Source organism: Asparagus officinalis, chromosome 6 (genome assembly GCF_001876935.1).
Source record: "Asparagus officinalis chromosome 6, Aspof.V1, whole genome shotgun sequence".
In the NCBI taxonomy this organism is placed as follows: Eukaryota; Viridiplantae; Streptophyta; class Magnoliopsida; order Asparagales; family Asparagaceae; genus Asparagus; species Asparagus officinalis.
The window spans coordinates 47119479-47141173 of NC_033799.1; the positions used below are offsets into that span (position 1 = coordinate 47119479).

The window sequence follows — 21695 nt, forward strand, 5'->3', positions numbered from 1 at the left end:
ACACAATCAGATCTTTGCGGTTCTCCAGGAGACAGATGGGGATGATCCGCAAGAAGCCGGAGATGACGAGCGTGAAGGAGATGCCGGTTCTCCAGGATGGACGACCACTTGGCGGCTTCGCGCCGGTGCGCTACGCTCGCCGGATTCCGACGAAGGGACCTAGCGCCGTCGCGATCTTCTTGGCTGCGTTTGGCGCCTTCTCCTGGGGAATGTACCAGGTTGGCAAGGGGAATAAGATCCGGAGGTAAACGCAAATTTTCATTTCTAGGGTTTTCGATATTGTTGCTGTTTATTGAATTCAGGTTGTGGGAAGAGGGGGTTTTGATTTTGATGTTGTTTGTTGATTGTTGTTCACTTGTTTGTGGTTGGGTTTGAAATTAGGACTTTGATAAAAAAAAAAAGGTCTGAGTTTAACATTTTGATGCCAAGGGAGGGATCTGTGACTTGTTTAGAGCTGCGGAAGATGTTAGGTCCTTTAGTTGCATATTAAATAAATTGACTTCTAAATTGGACTCAATTGTGGAGTTGCAAGGGATTTGTGTTCCCTCTGTTTAACAACTATCTTTAGCTTTTAGGTGAGTTCTCGTTGGTCCCTTCTGATGGTATTAGAGGCAACCTCGCCTTCCAATTCGCAAGCGAGCAACACAGGCGGATGCTAACATCATGTTGTTTGCCTGGGTGCAAAGCCAAAGTGGTAACATCGGGATTCTAATGTTTGATCCGAATTAGATTAGCGCAAAATTAAATGAACAAAAAACGTGGGTTATAGCTCATAATTTGAAGTATGCAAACCTAATTGCCATAGGGTCAGATCGGTAAAATATGAACAAAAATATAGGTTACAACTCATAGAAACCTTGAATCTGGAATTACCAATAATTGTCTTGGGATTGAAACGAACAAAACAAACAGAAATCATGGTTTATACCCTATGAAATTAGGAATTTTAGAAATACGTGAACTTGATTGTCATTGGATTAGACAACAAAAATGGACAAAAATGATGGATTAGTCCAAGAAAATGGTGAATTTTTAAGTGCACATTTAATTGCCACTGGGTCAAAATAAGCGAAAACAATAAAAACAAATTGTGAATTATAGTCCATGAAAACTGTGAATTTTAAAGTACTCACACATTATTATCATTGGGTCGAAATAATTGAAAATGGTCAAAATTGTTGCGAAGTATGAAATATGCATACTTAATTTTCATTGGTTGAAATGAACTAAAATGGAACTAAAATGTTGGTTTATAAACTTATGAAGTAGTTACATTCATTTCAACTGGGTTTAAGTGAACAAAAAAATGATAAAAATCATGTCTCATAAACTATGAAATCACAAATTTTAAAGTTTTCTTAATTTCCATTGGGTCAAAAAGAATGAAAATGGACAAAAATAGTTAGTCATAGCTCATGAAATTTTAGAGTACACGTTGTCATGGGGTTGAGATGAACGGAAAATTGACAAAAATATTGCTTATAGCAGAAAAATCGTGAATTTGGAAGTGCTCATACTTAATTATCATCGGGTCTAAACAATGGAAAATAGATAAAATTCGTAGATTATAATTCATGAAAATGGCAACATGTTGAAATACCTATAGTTAATATTCATTGGGTTGAAACAAAAAAAAGGGAAAAACATCATGAGTAAAACCCTATGAAAATCGCGAAATTTTAAAGCAAGTATACTTGATTGCTCTAGGAAATGGATAAATCTTGTGTGTCATGAAAATCACGAATTTCGGAGTAAACATATTTAATTGTCATAGGGTTGAAACGAACGTAAATGGGCAAAAATCGTGAGTTGGCCTGTGGAAGTCGTGTATTTTGAAGTAAACATATATAATCGTCATCGGATTGAAACAATTTAAAATAATAAAAGCTCATGGTCTCATGAAAATCGCGAATTTCGATGTAAACTTAATTTTCTTTGGGTCATATTGAACGAAAATAGGTAAATATTGTGTTATAGTTTATGAAAATATTTTATTTGTAGACAAAATAGACAAATATTGTGTGTTATAGCTTATGAAAATCTTGTGTTATAGCCGATGAAAATCGTTAACTAGGCTAAGGGCTTGCTCTAGGGTTCCATTGAGCATAGCTGCTCATGCAGCTTTGCCATCTGATCCCTCTCCTGGGGTTCCACCTTCTAATCTCCAATCCTCTACGCCTTCATCTCCTCTGAAAACTTTTGCCTCCATCCTTTCTTCTTCCTCATCTTCACCTTCATTGCCCATGTTATGTTCTTCTTTCAAAGGAGAACCTGCTTCGTTCCTTCCTTCAGAGCATGAAACATGCCTTGCTGAGCCTTTACTTCTTTCTGATTGGAAAATTCTCACATGGATGTTTAGCCATTGAGGAGATTCATAAGGTTTTTGTAACCTTGTCTTTGAAGTTGCCATTTACAACAGGGTTCTGGATGCGAAACATATTCTTATCAGGCTTTCTTATGAGCAAGATTATCATTGAATCTGGTTAAAAGATGTATGGTATTTCAAGAGATACCCCATGAGAGTTTTTAATGGTCTCCGGCTTTTCAAATGGATCAAGAATCGGCTGTTGCTCCTGTGTGGATTTCTTTAAAGGCTTTGCCAGTGCACTTCTTAGATAAATCTTTTTTGTTTTCTCTAGCCAGAACAATTGGAAATTTGCTTCATTTGGATGCAGAAACAGTGACTATTTCTTGGCCAAATGTTGCTCGCGTATGTGTGGAAGTTGATCTTTTAAATCCTCTGCCACATAGGGTTCGGATTGGTTGTGATAAGGATGGTAAGGATGGATTTTGGCAACCAAATGAATATGAAAAAAAAAACCTTCCCTCCTATTGCGATTATTGTATGATACAGGGGCATAATGAAAAATTTGTAAGATCTTACATTTCAATTCAAGCGAGGATATTAAACATCAAGGAGTCAAGCAACAAGGAAAGGATCAGAATGACTTTGATAATGAGAAGAGAAAGGTTAACAGAGAGAGGCCAAGACAACAGTATCTTCCCATTGGAAATGTTACTACATCAGAGGACCACTGTGGAATGAAGTGGCTAGGATGGTGTAGGTGATCTCAATAAAGAGAAAGGCTCAACTATAATAGAAGAGGCAAATGATAAATTTCCATGGGATTAGAAGTTAGTAAAGAAACAGAGCATATGGATATTGCAAAGACATTGAAGAGGGAGAAATGCTAATTGATAGAGAACAAAATGATATGCATGAGGATGAAGTAAATTCCAATAGCAACAATGAGGATGTGGTGGATAAACTTGTTTAAACTCTAGTTCGCAATAAATTCCAAGCCCTTTACTATGAAATGGAAGAGATTGAAAAGGATGAGGATTTAGAAGAGGATATAAACTCTTCCAAAAGTGCACCAGTAGGAGATCAAGAAGATGTGAACTTGTGGAAGATAATGGAATTTAAACTCTAATGGAAAATTTTCTCTCTTATCAGCAATAAAGAAGGTTAGAAATATAAAAAGTGCTGTTATTAATGCCAAATACATTTGGCATAAATACATGCCCCTAAAAATATCCATCTTTATGTGATAATTTATTAAGCAAGGCATTCCAGTGGATAAAATTATTCAGAAGAGAGGAATTCAAAATTGCTTCTAAGTGTGTATGATGTCATCATAGTCAAATTGAAGATTTGAATCATGTGTTTTTGGAGAGTGATTGGGCAAAACAAATCTAGCCTTTATTTGGTAAAGAAGCAGGTATTAAATTGGAACACAACTTGATCCATCAAAGATGTTTGCAATGGTGGTCTCATGGCAATATCAAAGAAGCAAAAAGCCTAATATGCAATATTACTCCAAGTATAATCTTATGGGAAATATGGAAGGCAAGGAACATTGTGATATTTGAGGGAAAGAAACTCTGTTACTCAAGTGGTTCATTGAATTAAGAAACTGATTATGAATTTGAGTGAAGTAGCAAAATTAAAAGGACAGACATAGATCACTTATCATTCTCTATATGTTAACTCTATCTATCATCAACAAAGACCTGTTCGAATCTCAATTATTAAGTGGGAAAGACCTCCTTTGGGATGGTTCAAATTGAACACTGATGGTAGCTACAAAATTAACCCAGGAGGTATGGGGGGAGGAGGGATAATTAGAGATGCTTTAGGTTCGTGTCTTGCCGCATTCTACAAAAAATTTCAGCATGGGTGCAATATGAAGACAAGCTGTGGCTTTATATCACGGGGGTAATATGCATTCAAAGTGATTTAAATGACATTGTGATAGAGATGGACTCTAAAATTCTACTTGATATTCTCAAAAAAGTTATGACTCATTTTTCCATTTGGTACATCATTAAAAATATGTGAAAATTGCTTGAAGGAGTTAACCATTCATTTGCTCATTGCTTCAGAGAGGCTAACAAGGTCGTTGATGGATTGGCTAATGTGAGTATTTCTCATGGTGATCTATTAGTAGAAGATATAAGAGAATTATCTCTTACTTGTAGGGGATTGGCAAGTCTTGATCAGATAGGTTTACTTTCTATTAGGATAAGATGAATTTTCTTTGAAGCCTTGTATAAGGGGAGAGTCCCTTGTGTTCTTTTTTATTTCTTTTTGGGGTAGACTTCTATTAATTGGGATCAAGTTGTATGCCCCTCGGCTCCCTCCTTGTATTTTTTTCTTTTCCCTCTTTAATCAATAAAAATACAGGTCCATCCGAAGACCTGCGCGATGTTCCGGACAAAAAAATCGTCAATTTAATTTTGTATGTAGACTTAATTTCCATTGAGTCATAATGAACGAAAATAGACAGTATTGTGTTTATAGTCTATGAAAATCATGAATTTTAAAGTAGACATGCTAAATTACCATTGGTTCAAAACGAACAAAATTGATGGTTTATAGCCTATGAAAAACATTAATTTTGAAGTGTGCATATGTAATTATCATTTGATTGTAACAAACTAAAAATGAACAAATATCGCTAGTTATGGCCTATAAATCACAATTTTTGAATTAACAATATTTAGGTGCTATTTGGTCAAACAACAAAAAATGAACAAAAAACCTAGGTTACTCATGAAATCGCAAATTCTAAATTACCAATATTTAAGTGCCATTGGGTCAAAGAACAAAATTGAATAGAAACCATGGGTTGTCTGTGAAATCATGAATTTTGAGATGCACATGATTTCTTTTAGGTCGAAACAAATGAAAGTAGACAATAACTGTGGGTTAGAGCCCATGAAAATTTTCAAATATCTATACTTAATTTCCATCATGTAGAAATGATTTTGAAATACGCATAATTAAGTTCTTTTTGATAGAAATGAATGAATGAAAAAAAACCATGGGTTATAACCCATGATAATTGCGAATTTTAAAATGTGCGTACTTAGTTGCCATTGATTGAAAATGAGAGAAATTTGATAAAAAATATTGGTTATAAACCATGAAAACTATGAATTTTAAAATACAGACAAATACCATTGCATTGAAATGAACAAAAATAGATAAAAGTCATGTGTTATAGTCCTGTGAAAATCATGAAAGAAATTCATACATATAGTTGCAATTGAGTTGAAGCAAAAATAAAAAGAACAAAAATCATGGGTTATAAACTGTGTGATCGTGGATGTTGAAATACGTGTTCTTAGTTGCTACGTTGTCAAAATGAACGAAACTGAACAAAAGCTATAGTTATAGTCCAGCTAAATTTCAATATTGGTATTTTATTTCCTCTTTACCAATAAGGGCTCTTTTTCTCACGGGTAGCCTGGCATGAACCCCTCATGTGCTTTCACATGATGTAATTTTTTATTTTTATAAATGATGATGTGATAGGGATCTGTCGACGTGGTAAAGTTTGAGGCAAAATTGGGGGCAAAAAGCTCGAAGTTAGGGTCCATGACCATGATTCGAGTCGTGTGACAAAAGGATAAATTGGCAAGGGGAAAGACAACACTCATTCATTAGACATTATGGTCTCTTCAAGCTCAAACTTATAGTCTAATGAGTTTAAGAAATAACCAAATTGGTTTTTAAAAATTCCTAATTTCTAGAATTCATGAAATTACACCCAAATTGTGGGTTCTCCTTCAATTAATTGAAGCTAACCAACCAATTAACCATCTAAATTTTTAGTTCTACACATTCGCTCACTCTCTTGCTCTAAATTTCAAATAATGGGCGGATTTGGACTAAAATTGTGAGTTATAGCCTATGAAAGTCATGAATATTGAAGCATGAATATTGAAGCATACATACATAATTTTACTGGGTGGAAATAATGATAATGAACAAAATTGCGGGTTATAGCTCATGAAAATCATGAATTTTGAAGTAAGTATAATTCATTTATTGGGTAGAAACGAAAGAGAATAGACAAAGATTGTGTTGTAGCCCATTAAAAATTGTGAATTTTTGAAATAGAAGTACTTAATGCCACTGAGTGAAAAGAACGAAAATAAACAACGAATCATGGGTATAGGTCATGGAAATCATAAATTTTGAAGTGTCCTTAATTGCCATCGAGTTGAGAAGAACCAAACTAAACAAAAATAGGTGGTTATAACTCATGAAAATTGTAATTTGGAAGTATAAAAACTCAATTGCAATGGGTTCAAAAAAAGAACCAAAAGGGACAAGAATAGTAGGTTATGGGCCATGAAATCATAATCATAAACTTTAAATTTAATCGTTAGTGGATTGAAAGGAACGAAAATGAAATATAATCGCGAGTTATAGCCTATGAAGTTCGTGAATAATAAAGCACACATACTTAATTGCCACAGGGTAAAAATGCATGAAAATGATCGAAAAGAATGAAAATAAACAAAAATCATGGGTTATAACTAAGGGTGGCAAACAATCGAATCCAATCGAATATCATGATATTGAATTAAAATTCGTGTGGATTTTATATATTTAAATTCGAATTTGGGTTGAAATTGAATACTACAATGATGTTCATATTCAGTGCGGTATATATATGTCAGTCCACGAATATCCGTTAGCTCACTTGGTTGGGGCTTTTGCTTCTTAAATCATTAGTCCCTCGTTCGAGCTCTCAGTCTACCCAATTTGTTTCCTCCTTAATGAGCAAAATTGACTCGCGCGATGTCGCAACATCAGTGTGAGAAAAGTAAAAAAAGTTATATAAACATTTCATTTAAAAAAATACTATACAACTAACTAGTTGAATCAAAATATCAAGTTAAAACAAACTATAATAACTTACATTGATATCAAACTGCTAGTAGATAAAGCTGGCTTAAAATTAATTATTTTGACTATGTTAGATCTCAGATGATTTAGGAAGTTGGTGGATTCTTAAGTAAATAGTGTAAAAACCCTTTTTTAAAAATGAGGGGATTAAAAAAAAAGAGGTTAAAACTTTAGGTTTATAGACTAAAAAATATCTATAGTTCCCGATGACACGATATAAACGTTAAAAAAGGTAAAATATAATCGTCAAAACATTTGATTACATTTTGCACCTAACCACTTAAAAAATATATAGCATTTGATAGAAAAGTATAACACTTTACAACATATAACAAATTGCTGAAATATAAAATGAGTTTATGAATAATTTAGTGAGGTATGTTGGTATAAGAGTGGTTCTCGAAGCAAGTGGATTTTAAAGTAGATGTGGGTAAAACTTTTAGCTTATTACCCAAATGACCTGTCGAGAAAAAAGGGGATGGTTAAAAATAAAAGGGGGGGGGGGGTTTATGGCTAAAAGGGGAATAATACATGGGATGTATAGCTTAAAAAAATTTCTTAAGAGCTTTTCACTATTAGTCTCTTAAATCTTTCATACTTATTAAGTCCGTTAAAGCTTTGAAAATTTTATTAGATTGCCAAAATTTAAAGTTATTTTGAAATTAGCCCCTCGAATCATTGAAAATGTTATTAGGTTCCCTAATTCTCTTAATCTTGTTTAAATGAATCTCTCTAGTTGTAGCTTCTACCCTTGAGTGGAGGGACTAACTTAAATTTTTTTAAAGAATCAAGGAACTTAATAGCAATTGTATTGATTTTGAGGGACTAATTTTTAAATAACTTATGAATTGCGGGATCTAATTGTAAATTTCATGATTTCTTAAATTTTACAAATATGAAAAATTTAAGGGACCAATATTGAAAAAACTTTTTTTTTGTAGGTGGGTTTCAAATGAAATTGGGTAAACTTTGGGTTTATTAGTAAAATAATAATTTGAAAAAGAATTTTTTTAAGGTAGGTAGGTGTGAAAATCATTGAAATTGCTATGAGTTGCAAAATTCTATAGTTAGTCCCTCAAATCACTGAAAATGTAATTCTTGTAATCTTTTTCAAATTAATGTCTCTAGTTGTTTTTTCTACCCCTTATAAGAGGGAATAATTTCAAAATAACTTAACAATTAATTGGCCTAGTAGAAATTTTAGGATCTAAAAGGGACTGATTTCTAAATAAATTAACAATTGCGGGACCTAATAGTACTTTTTCATGTTTTTGAGGGATTAGATTAAAATATGATAAAGGACTAATAATAAAAGAAATAAATGAATTAAAACCATAAACGAATATTTTTTAATCAAGCGAATTGAATACGCCTTTCGTTAAATTCTATTCATTTATTGAGTACTAAAGCATATTTGTTTATTGTTAAATAAACTATTGAATCGAATATGATCAAGTAGCTGGACGAATAATAACCGAAGTGTTTGTTTATTATTTGATTCACTTCCACCCCTGGTTATAGCTTATGAAAATCGTAAATTTTGAAGCGTCCTTAGTTTATTGATATTGAGTTGAAAAGAACCAAAATGGACAAAAGTAGTTGGTTAGTCATGAAATTTGAAGAATTTGGAAGTATGAATACTTAAATGTCATGGGCTGGAAATGAACGAAAATGAAAAGAATAATGGTTTATGGACAATGAAAAAATTCGCTTCATTGTCACCATATGAAAGTAAAAAAAAAGGACTATAATCACAAGTAGTTTGTAAAATCGTGAATTTTGAAGTACTCACAATAATTACAACTGAGTTAAAATGAACAAAAATGAATAAAACCATATGTTATGGCTAATGAAAATTGTGAATTTTGAAGTAAACATAATTGATTGTGATTGAACAGAAACGACTAAAAATGGACAAAAATTGTGGGTTATAGGCTATAAATTTTGAAATAGGCGTACTTAATTCCCACTTGGTCCAAAAGAACAATAATAAACAAAAATCATGGATTATAACGAATAAAAATCACAAATTTTGAAGTGTCCTTGACCTTGAGTTGAAAAGAACAAAAATGGAGAAAAATAGTTGGTTATTGCTCATGAAAATTGTGAAATTTTAAAGCATGAATATTCAATTCCTAAGGATTGAAACGATAAAAATGAAAAATAGTGGATTATAGCCTATGAAGTCACGAATTTTGAAATATGTGTATTTAGTTGTCATTGGATTGCAGAAACAAAAATGGATTAAAATGACGGGTTATAGCTATTGATGTTAGATATCAAATATGAAAGTTTAGTGTGGATTATGGAGAGTTTTAGGGTTCCCTGATCTCTTTTGATGGTTGATCCCCTGATAGAAAGAAAGTCCTGTACACATGCAACACGTTAGAGGATTAGAGTTGGGTTCTCCAGTGGTTCCTCTGACGATTAAGTTAGGTATGATTTGAAGGGGAGAAAAGAACTGATATAGTTTTCTAAGTATGCAGAAATTGCGTACCTTTAGTTGGTAGGTGACGTGCCTGTTTATACCGAGCTAACAAGGGTATTTCTGTAACTTCGGTCGAGTCTAAACAATCAGCTTATTCGGCTGATACTTTACAGGTGTTGCTTGTGGGTCGTCTGAGTCACTTTTGTGATTTATGCGATGGTGATAGGGGAAGTAAGGTGCTGACGAAGTCCGATGAGTTATTAAGACTTTCAGGGTGGATGTAATAATGACTCCGACTATGTATTTAATGTGATGGTGATTGGCCGTCGGCGAGGGGTTCGAGAATGACTGCCTTCTGTTTCGGCTTTGCGAGAGGATCGATAAAGAACGTCTTTCGTCTCAACTCTTGAGGGAGACGTGACGGGACGCTTTTCGTCTCGACCTTCGAGGGAGACAAGAAGGGATGCCTTTCGTCTCGACCTTCAATGCAGATGAAAAGTCGTGTCTGAGTCGAGTCGGTGTGTAGTCTGTTTGAGACACGTCAGCCAGTTGAATGTGATTAACACTTGTTTTATTTCTATGACACAACAATAGCCCATTAAAATTGTGAATTTTTAAGATTCATAGTTAAGTGACTGTAATTAATTGTCATTAAGTCGAAAAGAAAAAAATTGACAAAAATAGTTAGTTATAGCTGTTAAAAATTATAAAATGTTAAAGTATAAATACTTATTACCATGATATCGAAATGAATGAAAATGAACAAAAGTAATGGGTTATAGGCTTATAGGCTATGAAATTGCAAATTTTGAAATATGCATACTTAATTGTAATTGTACCAAAAGAAATGAAATTGGCTATAATATGAAGTTACAACCTATGAAGATCGTGAATTTTGAACCCATCATACTTAATTGTCATTTGGTAGAAATGAACAAAAATCATGAGTTATAACTTATGAAAATCGTGAGTCTTGTAAGGATAGTTTAGTGTGTCTAGGAAGAAATGAGTAGAAATGGACAATAATCGTGGGTAGCCCATGAAAATCGCGAATTTTGAAATAGGCTAGTTAATTGTCATTGTGTTGAAAAGAACGAGGATAAAGAAAAATCATGGGTTATAGCTCATGAAAATCGCAAATTTTGAAATGTCCCTAACTAATTAATTAGCATTGAGTTGTAAAGAATAATCATGGATAAAAATAGTTGGTTAGTTTATTAAAATCGCAAAATTTTAAATATGAATTCTTCATTGCTATGTGATGAAAATGAAGTAAAATTAACAAAAATAGTGCCTTATAGCCCATGAAATTGCGAAATTTAAAAATATGCATACTTAATTGTGGTTGGACTGAAAAGAACGAAAATGGAATTAAATCGCGAGGCCTATGGAAATTTGTGAATTCTGAAAGGCTTATACTTAATTGCGACTGGGTAAATAATTATCGAAAATGAACAAATATTATGGGTTATAGCTCATGAAAATCGCAAATTTTGAAATGTCCCTAACTAATTAATTAGCATTGAGTTGTAAAGAATAATCATGGATAAAAATAGTTGGTTAGTTTATTAAAATCGCAAAATTTTAAATATGAATTCTTCATTGCTATGTGATGAAAATGAAGTAAAATTAACAAAAATAGTGCCTTATAGCCCATGAAATTGCGAAATTTAAAAATATGCATACTTAATTGTGGTTGGACTGAAAAGAACGAAAATGGAGTTAAATCGCGAGGCCTATGGAAATTTGTGAATTCTGAAAGGCTTATACTTAATTGCGACTGGGTAAATAATTATCGAAAATGAACAAATATTATGGGTTATAGCTCATGCAAATCGTGAGTTTTAAAGTAACCATAACTAGTTGTATTTGGATAGAAACGAATGGGAATGAGCAAAAATTGTGGGTTATAGTCTTTGGAACACGAATTTTCAAGAAAGTAGGGTAGAAATGGATGAGAATGAACAAAAATCATGGGTGCCTATGAAAAATTGCAAATTTTAAAGTTGCCTTAATTGCCATCGAGTTGAAAGGAAAAATGGCTAAATTACAAAATTGATATTTTTGGTAACACCCCTTCACTAGTTTGGTATTTTTAGTTTCTACGTCGACTTTTTGGTGTTACAAGAAAATATCAATTTGTTAATTTAGCTTAGCAAAAATAGTTGTTTATAGCTAATGAAATTGCTATTTTTTGAAGTATGAATACTTAATTCACATGGGATTGAAATGAACGAAAATGATCAAAAATAGTTTGGCTATAGGCCATTAAATAGCGAATTTTGAAATATGCACACTTAATTATCATTGGATCGAAAGGAATGAAAATGGATTGAAGTCGCGTGCTATCGCTTATGAAAATCGTGAATTTGAAAAGCTGATACTTAATTGCCATCAGTAAGAAATAAATAAAAATGAAAAAAAATTATTTATAGCGCCTGAAAATTGTGAATTTTGAAGAAAGCATAATTAGTTGTGACTGAGTAGAAACAAATGGACAATAATCAGTTATAGTCCATGGAGATCGGGAATTTTAAAATAGGTGTACTTAATTGCCCCTAGGTCAAAAAGAACAAAAATAAACAAAAATCAATAGCCAATAAAAATCGCAACTTTTGAAGTGCCCTTAATTGACATTTGAGTCTAAAAGAGCAAAAATGGGCAAAAATAGTTGGTTATAACTAATGAAAATTGTGAAATTTTGAAATATGAATATTTAATTGTTATAGGATCAAAACGAGCAAAATTGAATGAAAATAGTAGGGTTACAGCCCATGAAATCGCAAATTTGAAGTAAGTATATTTAATTATCATTGGATAAAAATGACAATTAAGTAGACATGCATTCTTTTTGCTGAATATGTCCTAATCAGTTTTGATGCATATGTAATCGTTTTAGCAAGAATTATGTCATTAGAGCATAATTTACTCATTTTTTAGCATTTCAGTAATGGCTGCCTCATGGCTGGAGGAGCTATTGCCCTGTTCTGTTTCCTCACAAATGATACCGGTCTACATTTCGATGTTAAAATATGTAGGGCACTCAAGGAAGAGAAATATGCTGCTCGAAGGGCAATACTTCCCTTGCTTCAAGCTGAAGAAGATGAAAGGTGAAAAACCCTAAAAATTTCCATATTTGCTTTGCTTATTGTTCCTTAGCATTACTGTTACCTTGTCGATGTTTCCTATAGATTTGTTAAAGAATGGAAGAAATACTTGGAAGAAGAGGCAAGAATCATGAAAGATGTCCCAGGATGGAAGGTCGGCGAGAGCGTCTACCACTCCGGGAGGTGGACCCCACCGGCGACCGGTGAACTTCGGCCCGATGTTTGGTGAGAGAGAAAGTGTTCGTCTGATCAAACTGTTGTTCTTGTGCTTCTTCACGCAGCTTTGTCTAAAATTGCTGCATGTGTCAACCTTTTGCACCTCTCAGCTTAATAAATCTCTCTCTTGAGACCTTGAATCGATATGTTGCTTATTCGTGGAAGCAAATGGAACAGTGCTTTGCTGCTTCTGAAGTACTTGTGGGTATAACGCTCCACTTCTGCATCTTTTGTTTTTTCGTTACTGATGAGCTGAGTAGGGGTGGTAAACGATCGAATCGAATCGAATACTAAAGTGTTCGTATTTGTATTTGTTTAAAATTATCGAATTCGAATGCATACTCTAATATTCATATATCTAATTTTTCGAATTCGAACTCGAATACTTGGTATTTGATAAATATTCATGAATATTCACGAATACTTATCGAATATCAAAGTATATTTATTCTGCTAAAGAATTTGATTTTCAAATAGTATTAAAATTCATAAATAAAAATTATTCCTTTATAATATATGATGTATATATATTTAAATCAAGATTTTAATTAGAAAATAGATTTAAGATTATTTGAATCTTAAAATTAATGTATAAAACTTAAGTAGAAATGATAAGTGGGTTAAAAATATAACATCATATGTGCAATAATACAAATAATTAGTTGTGATCAAATTTTAAACGAATATTTAATAAACAAACGAATCGGATATGCATCTGGTTAAATTCTATTCGTTAGTAAACTCGAATACTAAAAAATATTTGTTTAGCGGTAAATGAACTACCGAATCGAATATGACTAAATAGTTATTCGAACAATTATCGATCTATTTGTTAATTATTTGGTTCATTTCCACCCCTAGAGCTGAGTCTACATTATCGAAACCGTGTGGCATGCCGCTGAATATAGGCCTGCTTTCAGGTATTTGGGCCTTTCTAAAGTTGGCTACGGCTGATGCAATTACTATTGGATTTGTTCTTTTTTCTTGGAAGTTTGGTCTGGTGCCAATTCCTTGCTAATTCTGCTTTAATCGTTGTGTTAGGCCCTTATTAATTATGAGATCATGTGACATGAAGAAAAAGCTATCACGTGTGGGTCCCGTTCCCTCCAAGTTGAGGTGCCAGCCTGCATGTTGTGAGGTCCCATGGCATTAAAGGGCCAAGGATAATGTGCTTTCTGCATAAAAAAAAAAAAATCTGCCCAGAACCGGAAAGTTGTCACGTAAAATCTTCCGGTTCTGAATTTAGGACTTAGGCTCTGTTTGGCAAAACTAGTTGAAAGCTGCGAGATTATAGCTGAAAGCTGTGAAATTGTAGCTAAAAGCTGATAGCTGTGTAGCTAGCTAATTGACTAGAGCTGTTTGGCAAAAGAAGCTGTACAACTAGTTTAAATTTGTTAAATGACTAAAAAGGTCATGCAATATTATTGATATAAAATTAGAATTATTAGGGGCAAAAAACGGAAGAAAAAAATTGATAGCTCCTTCCCAAAGACAAACGCTACTTGAGATAGCTTTCCAAAAGCTACTTGCAAAAGACGCATTCTTCAAAATAATCTCCTCCTATTTTTTGTCACCAAACAACTCTACTAGCTTATTGATCAAGTCAATAAGACACAAGCTCTTAGATAAGGTACTTTTTTTGGTTGCCAAACAGTGCCTTAGCGGCAAACACAAAGATTAGCATTCATCAAGCATGGTAAAATGATATCTTTATAGAATTCTCTCTCTTACTTTCGTCCGTTCTACCAAAAATCTCGTTAAATTTTCTATTGTATTTCTGGTATAGTCCGTGAGTGCGCATGGGCCCGTCAAAGAGTAGCAAATCGGAATTTTCACACTTGCCACCTCAGCTTATAAATAATACGAAACAATGACGATGGCTTTATCTTGCCGACACAATTCAAATGGCTAAGTCATCAAATTGCTCTTTTCTTTTTTAACAACCTTCTTACCAATTTGGTATTTTCTAGCTCCCACATGTATGTATAGGTCTTTTCTCTGAGCTTAATATGCAATTATACCCAAAAATTTGCTTTTGGCGAAAAATACCTGTGATTCACGGGACGCTATTAGTGTTATCTTATTTATGAGGAAAACGTCACAAGACTATATGGTGCAGTGGTACGTCCATGCTTATGTGAGAATATTGAATCCACTACAAGTAATTAAATTTAGGATAAAGAAGAGGAGAGCATATGATATTACCTCTATGTATAGTGTTGCGAAAGCTTGGTGGCTAGGCCAAAAACTGATAAGAGGTAAGAGATTTCGCGGCTTTTTACCACCGGTGGTAAAATTGTGGGACTAATTACACATTCGGCTCAGAAAATATCAAAACATTGCCAGAGTTAAAAAAAAAAATACCAAACTGGTATGAGGGGTGCGAAAAATGCTAATCTGGTAATTTAGTACAATTCAAATCCATGATAACCATTAATCAAACAATTAAAATATGAACTTAGGAAAATTAAATCATAATATAGATTGGGAACTGCAAATTAATTTGACCCACTTAGCTAATCACACTTTAGTTACTTTTATTAAATCAAACTCAACCAATAAATGCCCTCCCAATGTCATAATTAGATCTACTCTCTCTCATCTAATCCCTCAATAAAAACTCCCTCTCTCTCTCTCTCTCTGAGATCTCCACTCACTCCCATTCTCTCCTATTCCTGCTCCTCTCTCTCTCTCTCTCCCTCTCTCCATTTTTTTATTATCTGTTATATATGTTCTTTTATTGGGTAAATCTCCAATCTTCTCTCCGCTTCAGATCAAATCCAGATCCGACCCATCTCCCAATAGTAAGTTTCTCCACACCCAAACCCATCAAAATCTCATCTTGATGCCCGGAGTTCATTAGATTCTTTTTTGGGGTTTTATTGGATTTGGCTCTTATAATGCCATCGTTTTGAATTTTTTTGGTAATTTTAATTGCCATCGACGGTGTTTCCTCATCTCCACCAATCTGTCTCTTTTTAGACAGTTAATTTTTTGCCTTATTGTTCGTCAGTTAGTTGGAAGTAGACTTTATATTTGCTGTTACTGGAAATACTTGTACTTCATCTGCAAACATATATAATGGGTAAAGGATTTAATGTAATTCTATCACACTCTCTTCATATTCCGCTGCCATTTTTGAGGTATATGATTGATGGGTATTTTTTATTTGCGAGCTTTAATCTATATATTGATCTGGGTTCAACGTCATATCCAAAATTTTATGGCTTCTTATCCGTTTGATTGTTGTAGTTGATTACTGACGGTTGATGGGTTTGCCATTTTATTGCAGGAATTGGGTGGTTTATGTTTGATTTAATCAGATCTAAGGCAATATAGCTTTTATTATTCAGCAAGTTTATCTGTGAAGGGTTTTTATAGGATTCTTTGGATGTGGTTGTAGTGAAAAATATATTTGAATTTGGGTGTTTTCCACAAAGATGAGGGGGAGAGATGGAGGCCAAAAGAGGAACTTGGTACCTTGGATTTGTGCTGGTGTGCTCTTTGTAGTTTTTCTATTCTTCTATTATGGCTCTTTCTTCGACCCTCAGGGTCAGCATGCTAGTTCTGCTTTAGAGTATGGTACTAGATTCTCTAGATCTCTTGGTTTTAGTAGTGAGGATGATGGAGAGGTTACACAGTCTAATGAGTCGATTTTCGCTGAAGAGGGGGATGACGTTGCTCTCAAGAGCATTCCAGTGAGAACTCTTTCGAACTTAGCTCATTCTGTTGGTATTTTGGTAAATTTCAGTACTCTAACTAGTTATTACTTCTACGAAGGTTTGCGATGATCGTCACTCAGAGTTGATCCCGTGCCTTGATAGACATTTAATCTATCAGTTGAGATTGAAGCTAGATTTGTCTTTGATGGAGCATTATGAGAGACACTGCCCTCCAGTTGAGAGACGTTACAATTGCTTGATCCCTCCACCACCTGGCTACAAGGTGAGATATATTAGGAGATCTCTTATTGTAATACCCGTTTCTTCTTTCTTTGCCATTATTGAATGTTTCTAGTTTTGTCTTGCAGGTCCCTATAAAGTGGCCAAAAAGCCGAGATGAAGTGTGGCAGGCTAACATACCACATACTCACCTTGCACATGAGAAGTCTGATCAAAACTGGATGGTTGTGAAAGGTGACAAAATTGAATTTCCTGGCGGTGGTACTCATTTTCACTACGGAGCTGATAAATATATAGCTTCACTTGCAAATGTAAGTTCAATTCAGAAACAATACATAAGGCATCCTAAGTTTAGGAAGCATTATGTACCTTCACGTTCATATTCATCTTCAACTTCCATGAAGCATTAATCAGTATTTTTTTGCTGATTCGTTATTCATTTCATGGCCTTTTGCTCATGCTTCAAAGTTTGCATTGGATTGATTATCTGTAATTTTTGGGGCTGGCTGCACGAATATTATTCTTTCATTCAGTTCTGTTTAAGGGCCATCCTCCACTGAATTAAATATATCATATCTTGCTTAATTGCTCCCAACCCACTTCTCTTTGGCCTACCTGTAGTCCTGTTTGCTTCATTAACTATGATCTTATCACTTCTGCTGAATGGTGCACTTAATGACCTCTGTTGTACATGACCAACCCATTTCAATCGGTTCTTTCTCATTTTATCCTCAATAGGAAAATCTCTAATATCATAAGAATGCCCTCGTTTCTTTTCCTATCTCTTAGTATATATTCACAAACAATCATAATGTTCTCGTTTATGCTACACTCATTTTTTGTTAGCAGTGGATTGAGTACTAGAAGAGACTGAGTACTAGAAGAGCTAATTCATTCCTTTTTTGGATTCACAGATGTTAAACTTTTCAAACAACAATTTAAACAATGAGGGAAATCTCCGGACTGTTTTTGATGTCGGGTGTGGGGTTGCAAGTTTTGGAGGATACCTTCTTTCATCTGATATCTTAGCAATGTCATTAGCACCCAATGATGTTCATCAGAACCAGATTCAGTTTGCTTTGGAGAGAGGAATCCCTGCTTATCTCGGTGTCTTGGGGACCAAGAGGCTTCCATACCCTAGTAGATCCTTTGAACTTGCCCATTGTTCTCGTTGTAGGATTGATTGGCTTCAAAGAGATGGAATTCTCTTGCTTGAATTAGATAGAGTGCTTAGGCCAGGAGGCTACTTTGCTTATTCGTCTCCTGAAGCTTATGCACAAGATGAAGAAGATCTTAGGATTTGGAGAGAAATGAGCGCCCTCGTTGAACGAATGTGCTGGAAAATTGCAGCCAAGAGAAATCAAACCGTTATTTGGGTTAAACCTTTGACAAATGACTGTTATCATAATAGAGAGCCTGGTACTCAGCCACCATTGTGTAGATCTGATGATGATCCAGATGCAGTATGGGGTGTCCCAATGCAAGCGTGTATTACTCCGTACTCTGAACGTAAGTATTCTATCTCCCTGCAAATCTTGTCTTATCTGCTAATACCCAATGGCAATAAACAGCATGCTTTCATCTCTGAATAATTATCTAACACTTCGGGTAAATACTTTGTTCTTGGTATCTGATAGTTGAATATTCTCCATGATCATGATTGTTTTGCCATACAATGAGCTCACCCTTAGTCTGCTCTTCTAGGTTCCTTACAAAGAAATTAACTAATTGCAAAAGGACTATCTTGTTTGTAGTTTATGTTGAATGCTCAACTGCTGCGTGAAAAGAAACCTATAAAATACACCCATATAAACCTTAGTAAAGCATGCAATAGTCAGGCCCATAAATGTTATTTAAATCAATATGTGAGTATCTACCTGAATCCATAATCACTCTTACATCTGTTAAAACTAACAATTTCTCTCTTTTTGTCATTATTTAACTAAATTCTTAATCCTGTAAAATTTCAATAGTACTAGTCACAGGACAGCAGAACAGTATAGATATTCTTGTCCATTAGTAGGTGGAATGTCTGAAGTACTGAATTTATCACGCGAGAGGAGGAGACCAGAATATTTATTTTCAATATGGAGGGAACATTCCTGCATTGAATGAAGATTAAGATGTAAAAGTCTTGTAATGGAGTATTGCATAGTTTTTTTATGTATATTTTATCATTAACAGTTAAGGTTTTATTAACCAAAAAATGGTCAAATCTTTCAGAGAACCACAGAGATCAGGGCAGTGGATTGGCTCCATGGCCAGCTCGTCTAGCTAGCCCTCCTCCTCGTCTCGCAGATATTGATTATACAGCTAACATGTTTAAAAAGGACATGGTACTATACAACTTCTCATTGGTGCATTTCGTTGATGTAAGGAATCTGGCTCTGATTATATCTTGTATCCTGCAGGAAATTTGGCAGCAGAGAGTTGAGAATTACTGGAAGCTGCTGGGTCGCAAAATCAAACCAAACACTATAAGGAACATAATGGACATGAAGGCAAACCTAGGATCATTTGCAGCGGCTCTCAGGGACAAGGATGTGTGGGTGATGAATGTCGTGCCAGAAGATGGACTAAACACTCTTAAGATTGTTTATGACAGAGGCTTAATTGGCAGTATACATGACTGGTAAGCTTTCATCATGGAATTTCATTATGCTGAATTTTAATATCCTTGTCGGTTGATGATTATTTATTTGTCTGATTGTGAACGTCACATAATTTTAGTGTTGAACCATGTCAGATTGTGAGAGAGAATTTTTATTTCATTTAGTTAATATTTGCATGCCTATGATGTTAAGTAAATGTTGAATGATTAGTTTCAAAATTGGTAATTCAAAACCACAGGAACTGCATTTGAGAATTTTCTAACCCGCACTTAATAAAATCACATACATCACTAGCACCTGCTAGATATATTCAGTCCAACATTAATAAGGATGTCATGAACTATTTCTAAAGGATAATTACATTACCTAGTGTAACTACAGGAGTGGTCTTGGTATCTGTGTATCTACACGGGTAACCCTGAGATTACTGATTGTATCTGCATGGGTAACCTTGTATATATGCAAACTCTAGGGTCACCGGTGTAATTACACCATTCCTCAGGGTACTTAGATGTGATTAATCCATTTCTAAATGATGAGATATTATGCATTCGGGCATATGCTTCTTGTTCATCTTGCCCGTTGCAGAGTAGAGCTTGGGAGCCAATGAAGCACATCCCAGGGGTTCGTCAAATGATATTTTTTGTTGTTAAATAACTCTTCAGCTCAGTAAATCTGAGAGCCCCAGTAAAAAATTTTCCCTTTTACACACATTAATGTCGCTAACTATTTAACATAGAAGACCCTTTTTTTGGATTTTAACCATTTCTAGTCAATAATGATTACGTTAACATGCAAAATTTATGTATCTGCAGCCTTTATGTTTTGCTGCCCAAAATTTCTATCCTTCCATTTTAATGGAAAAAGTTTATTTCCTGACCATCTATAGCAGTATAACTTTGTCTCAGCAATAGTTAGCTCCATGTCAATATACCAAGGTGCTCGTTTTATAGCAAGAAAGCTTCTTATCATGATCCTTTGGATGCTAAACATAATTTTGCTATATATTATCACACTAGGCTTTTTGCTTGATGTATCTTTTTATTGTTTGTCAAGTCAAATGTGCTTTGCTAATAGACCCCCTGAGCGAGTGATTTTTTTGATTCGTTTACCCTCAGATAAAGAGAAATTTGTTTATTTTTTATTTTTATTTTTGGTGACAAATAGACCTCCTGATTGTAAAATAATAAATAAATAAATAAATAAAATAATGTAGGGATTCTATCCACAACATAGATTTACAAAGGGTCTATCCACAATTAACCCTGTATTCTATTATTTAACCTCAATGTTCATTTCTATTTGACAGGTGTGAGGCATACTCAACATACCCAAGAACATACGATCTCCTCCATGCCTGGACTGTATTTTCTGGTATCGAGAAGAAAGGATGCAGCGCTGAGGACCTGCTTCTCGAGATGGACCGGATTCTCAGGCCAACTGGTTTCATAATCGTTCGTGACTCAAAATTGATCATCGAGTTCATCAAGAAACATTTGAATGCACTTCATTGGGAGGAGGTAGCTCTAGTTGATGCAGAACCAAACTCAGATCCTCAAGATGGAGATGCTATCCTTGTGATTCAAAAGAAGATGTGGCTTGTTGATGATATACTCAAGGATTCAGCTTGAGTTGGGTTTTTTTCGGTCGAGGTGATCCTAAAGGATTCAGGAAAAGTTAAATTGTTAGATTATATTTTTAATTTCTAAATGTGTTTAGGTGATTCTTATACCGTAAGGCATAAACATTTATTTTGTATTTGATTTTTTTTCTTCCTTTAGTTTGTTTACAGATGCTTGTTGCGAACATTATTAGATATGAGCAATAAGTTAAGGTAATGTGTTGATCAGTTATGAAGTGTATTTTGTATTTGAAATACGTACACGTTTGAGATGTTGTATACAGTAAGGTAATGTGTTGATCAGTTATGATTTGTATTTTGTATTTTAAAATACATTCATGTCTGAGATGTTGTATACAGTGTATTTAATAAAAACTGAGTTTGCGTTTGTATCATATAGTGCTGATTTTAACTAAATGGCCTTAGTTTAACTTCCATATCTACTCAACTGTTAGCATTTGTTAAACGCTAATATAGTATTCATACCTGTAAAGTGTAGGGTCCTGATTTTGCTTATGTATACCAAGTGTACGATCGTGACCCTTAAGAATAGAGTGCGCTCTTATAAAAATCTGCGGAAGCTTTACACTTAAACACTAGAGGGT

General features: G+C 34.2%; 2 protein-coding genes across 2 annotated transcripts; both read left to right on the forward strand.

Moving 5' to 3' along the window:
- On the forward strand, positions 42-13279 carry LOC109844853 (NADH dehydrogenase [ubiquinone] 1 alpha subcomplex subunit 13-B-like). Its single transcript, XM_020414008.1, has 3 exons — positions 42-244; positions 12671-12742; positions 12824-13279. The coding sequence occupies exons 1-3, from the start codon at positions 42-44 to the stop codon at positions 12966-12968; spliced, it is 420 nt and encodes a 139-aa protein (XP_020269597.1). The 3' UTR covers positions 12969-13279.
- LOC109844431 (probable methyltransferase PMT3) lies at positions 15596-21433 on the forward strand. The gene is made up of 8 exons (XM_020413451.1): positions 15596-15759; positions 16248-16653; positions 16736-16900; positions 16986-17168; positions 17772-18366; positions 19081-19193; positions 19269-19489; positions 20779-21433. The coding sequence occupies exons 2-8, from the start codon at positions 16396-16398 to the stop codon at positions 21098-21100; spliced, it is 1857 nt and encodes a 618-aa protein (XP_020269040.1). The 5' UTR covers positions 15596-15759; positions 16248-16395; the 3' UTR covers positions 21101-21433.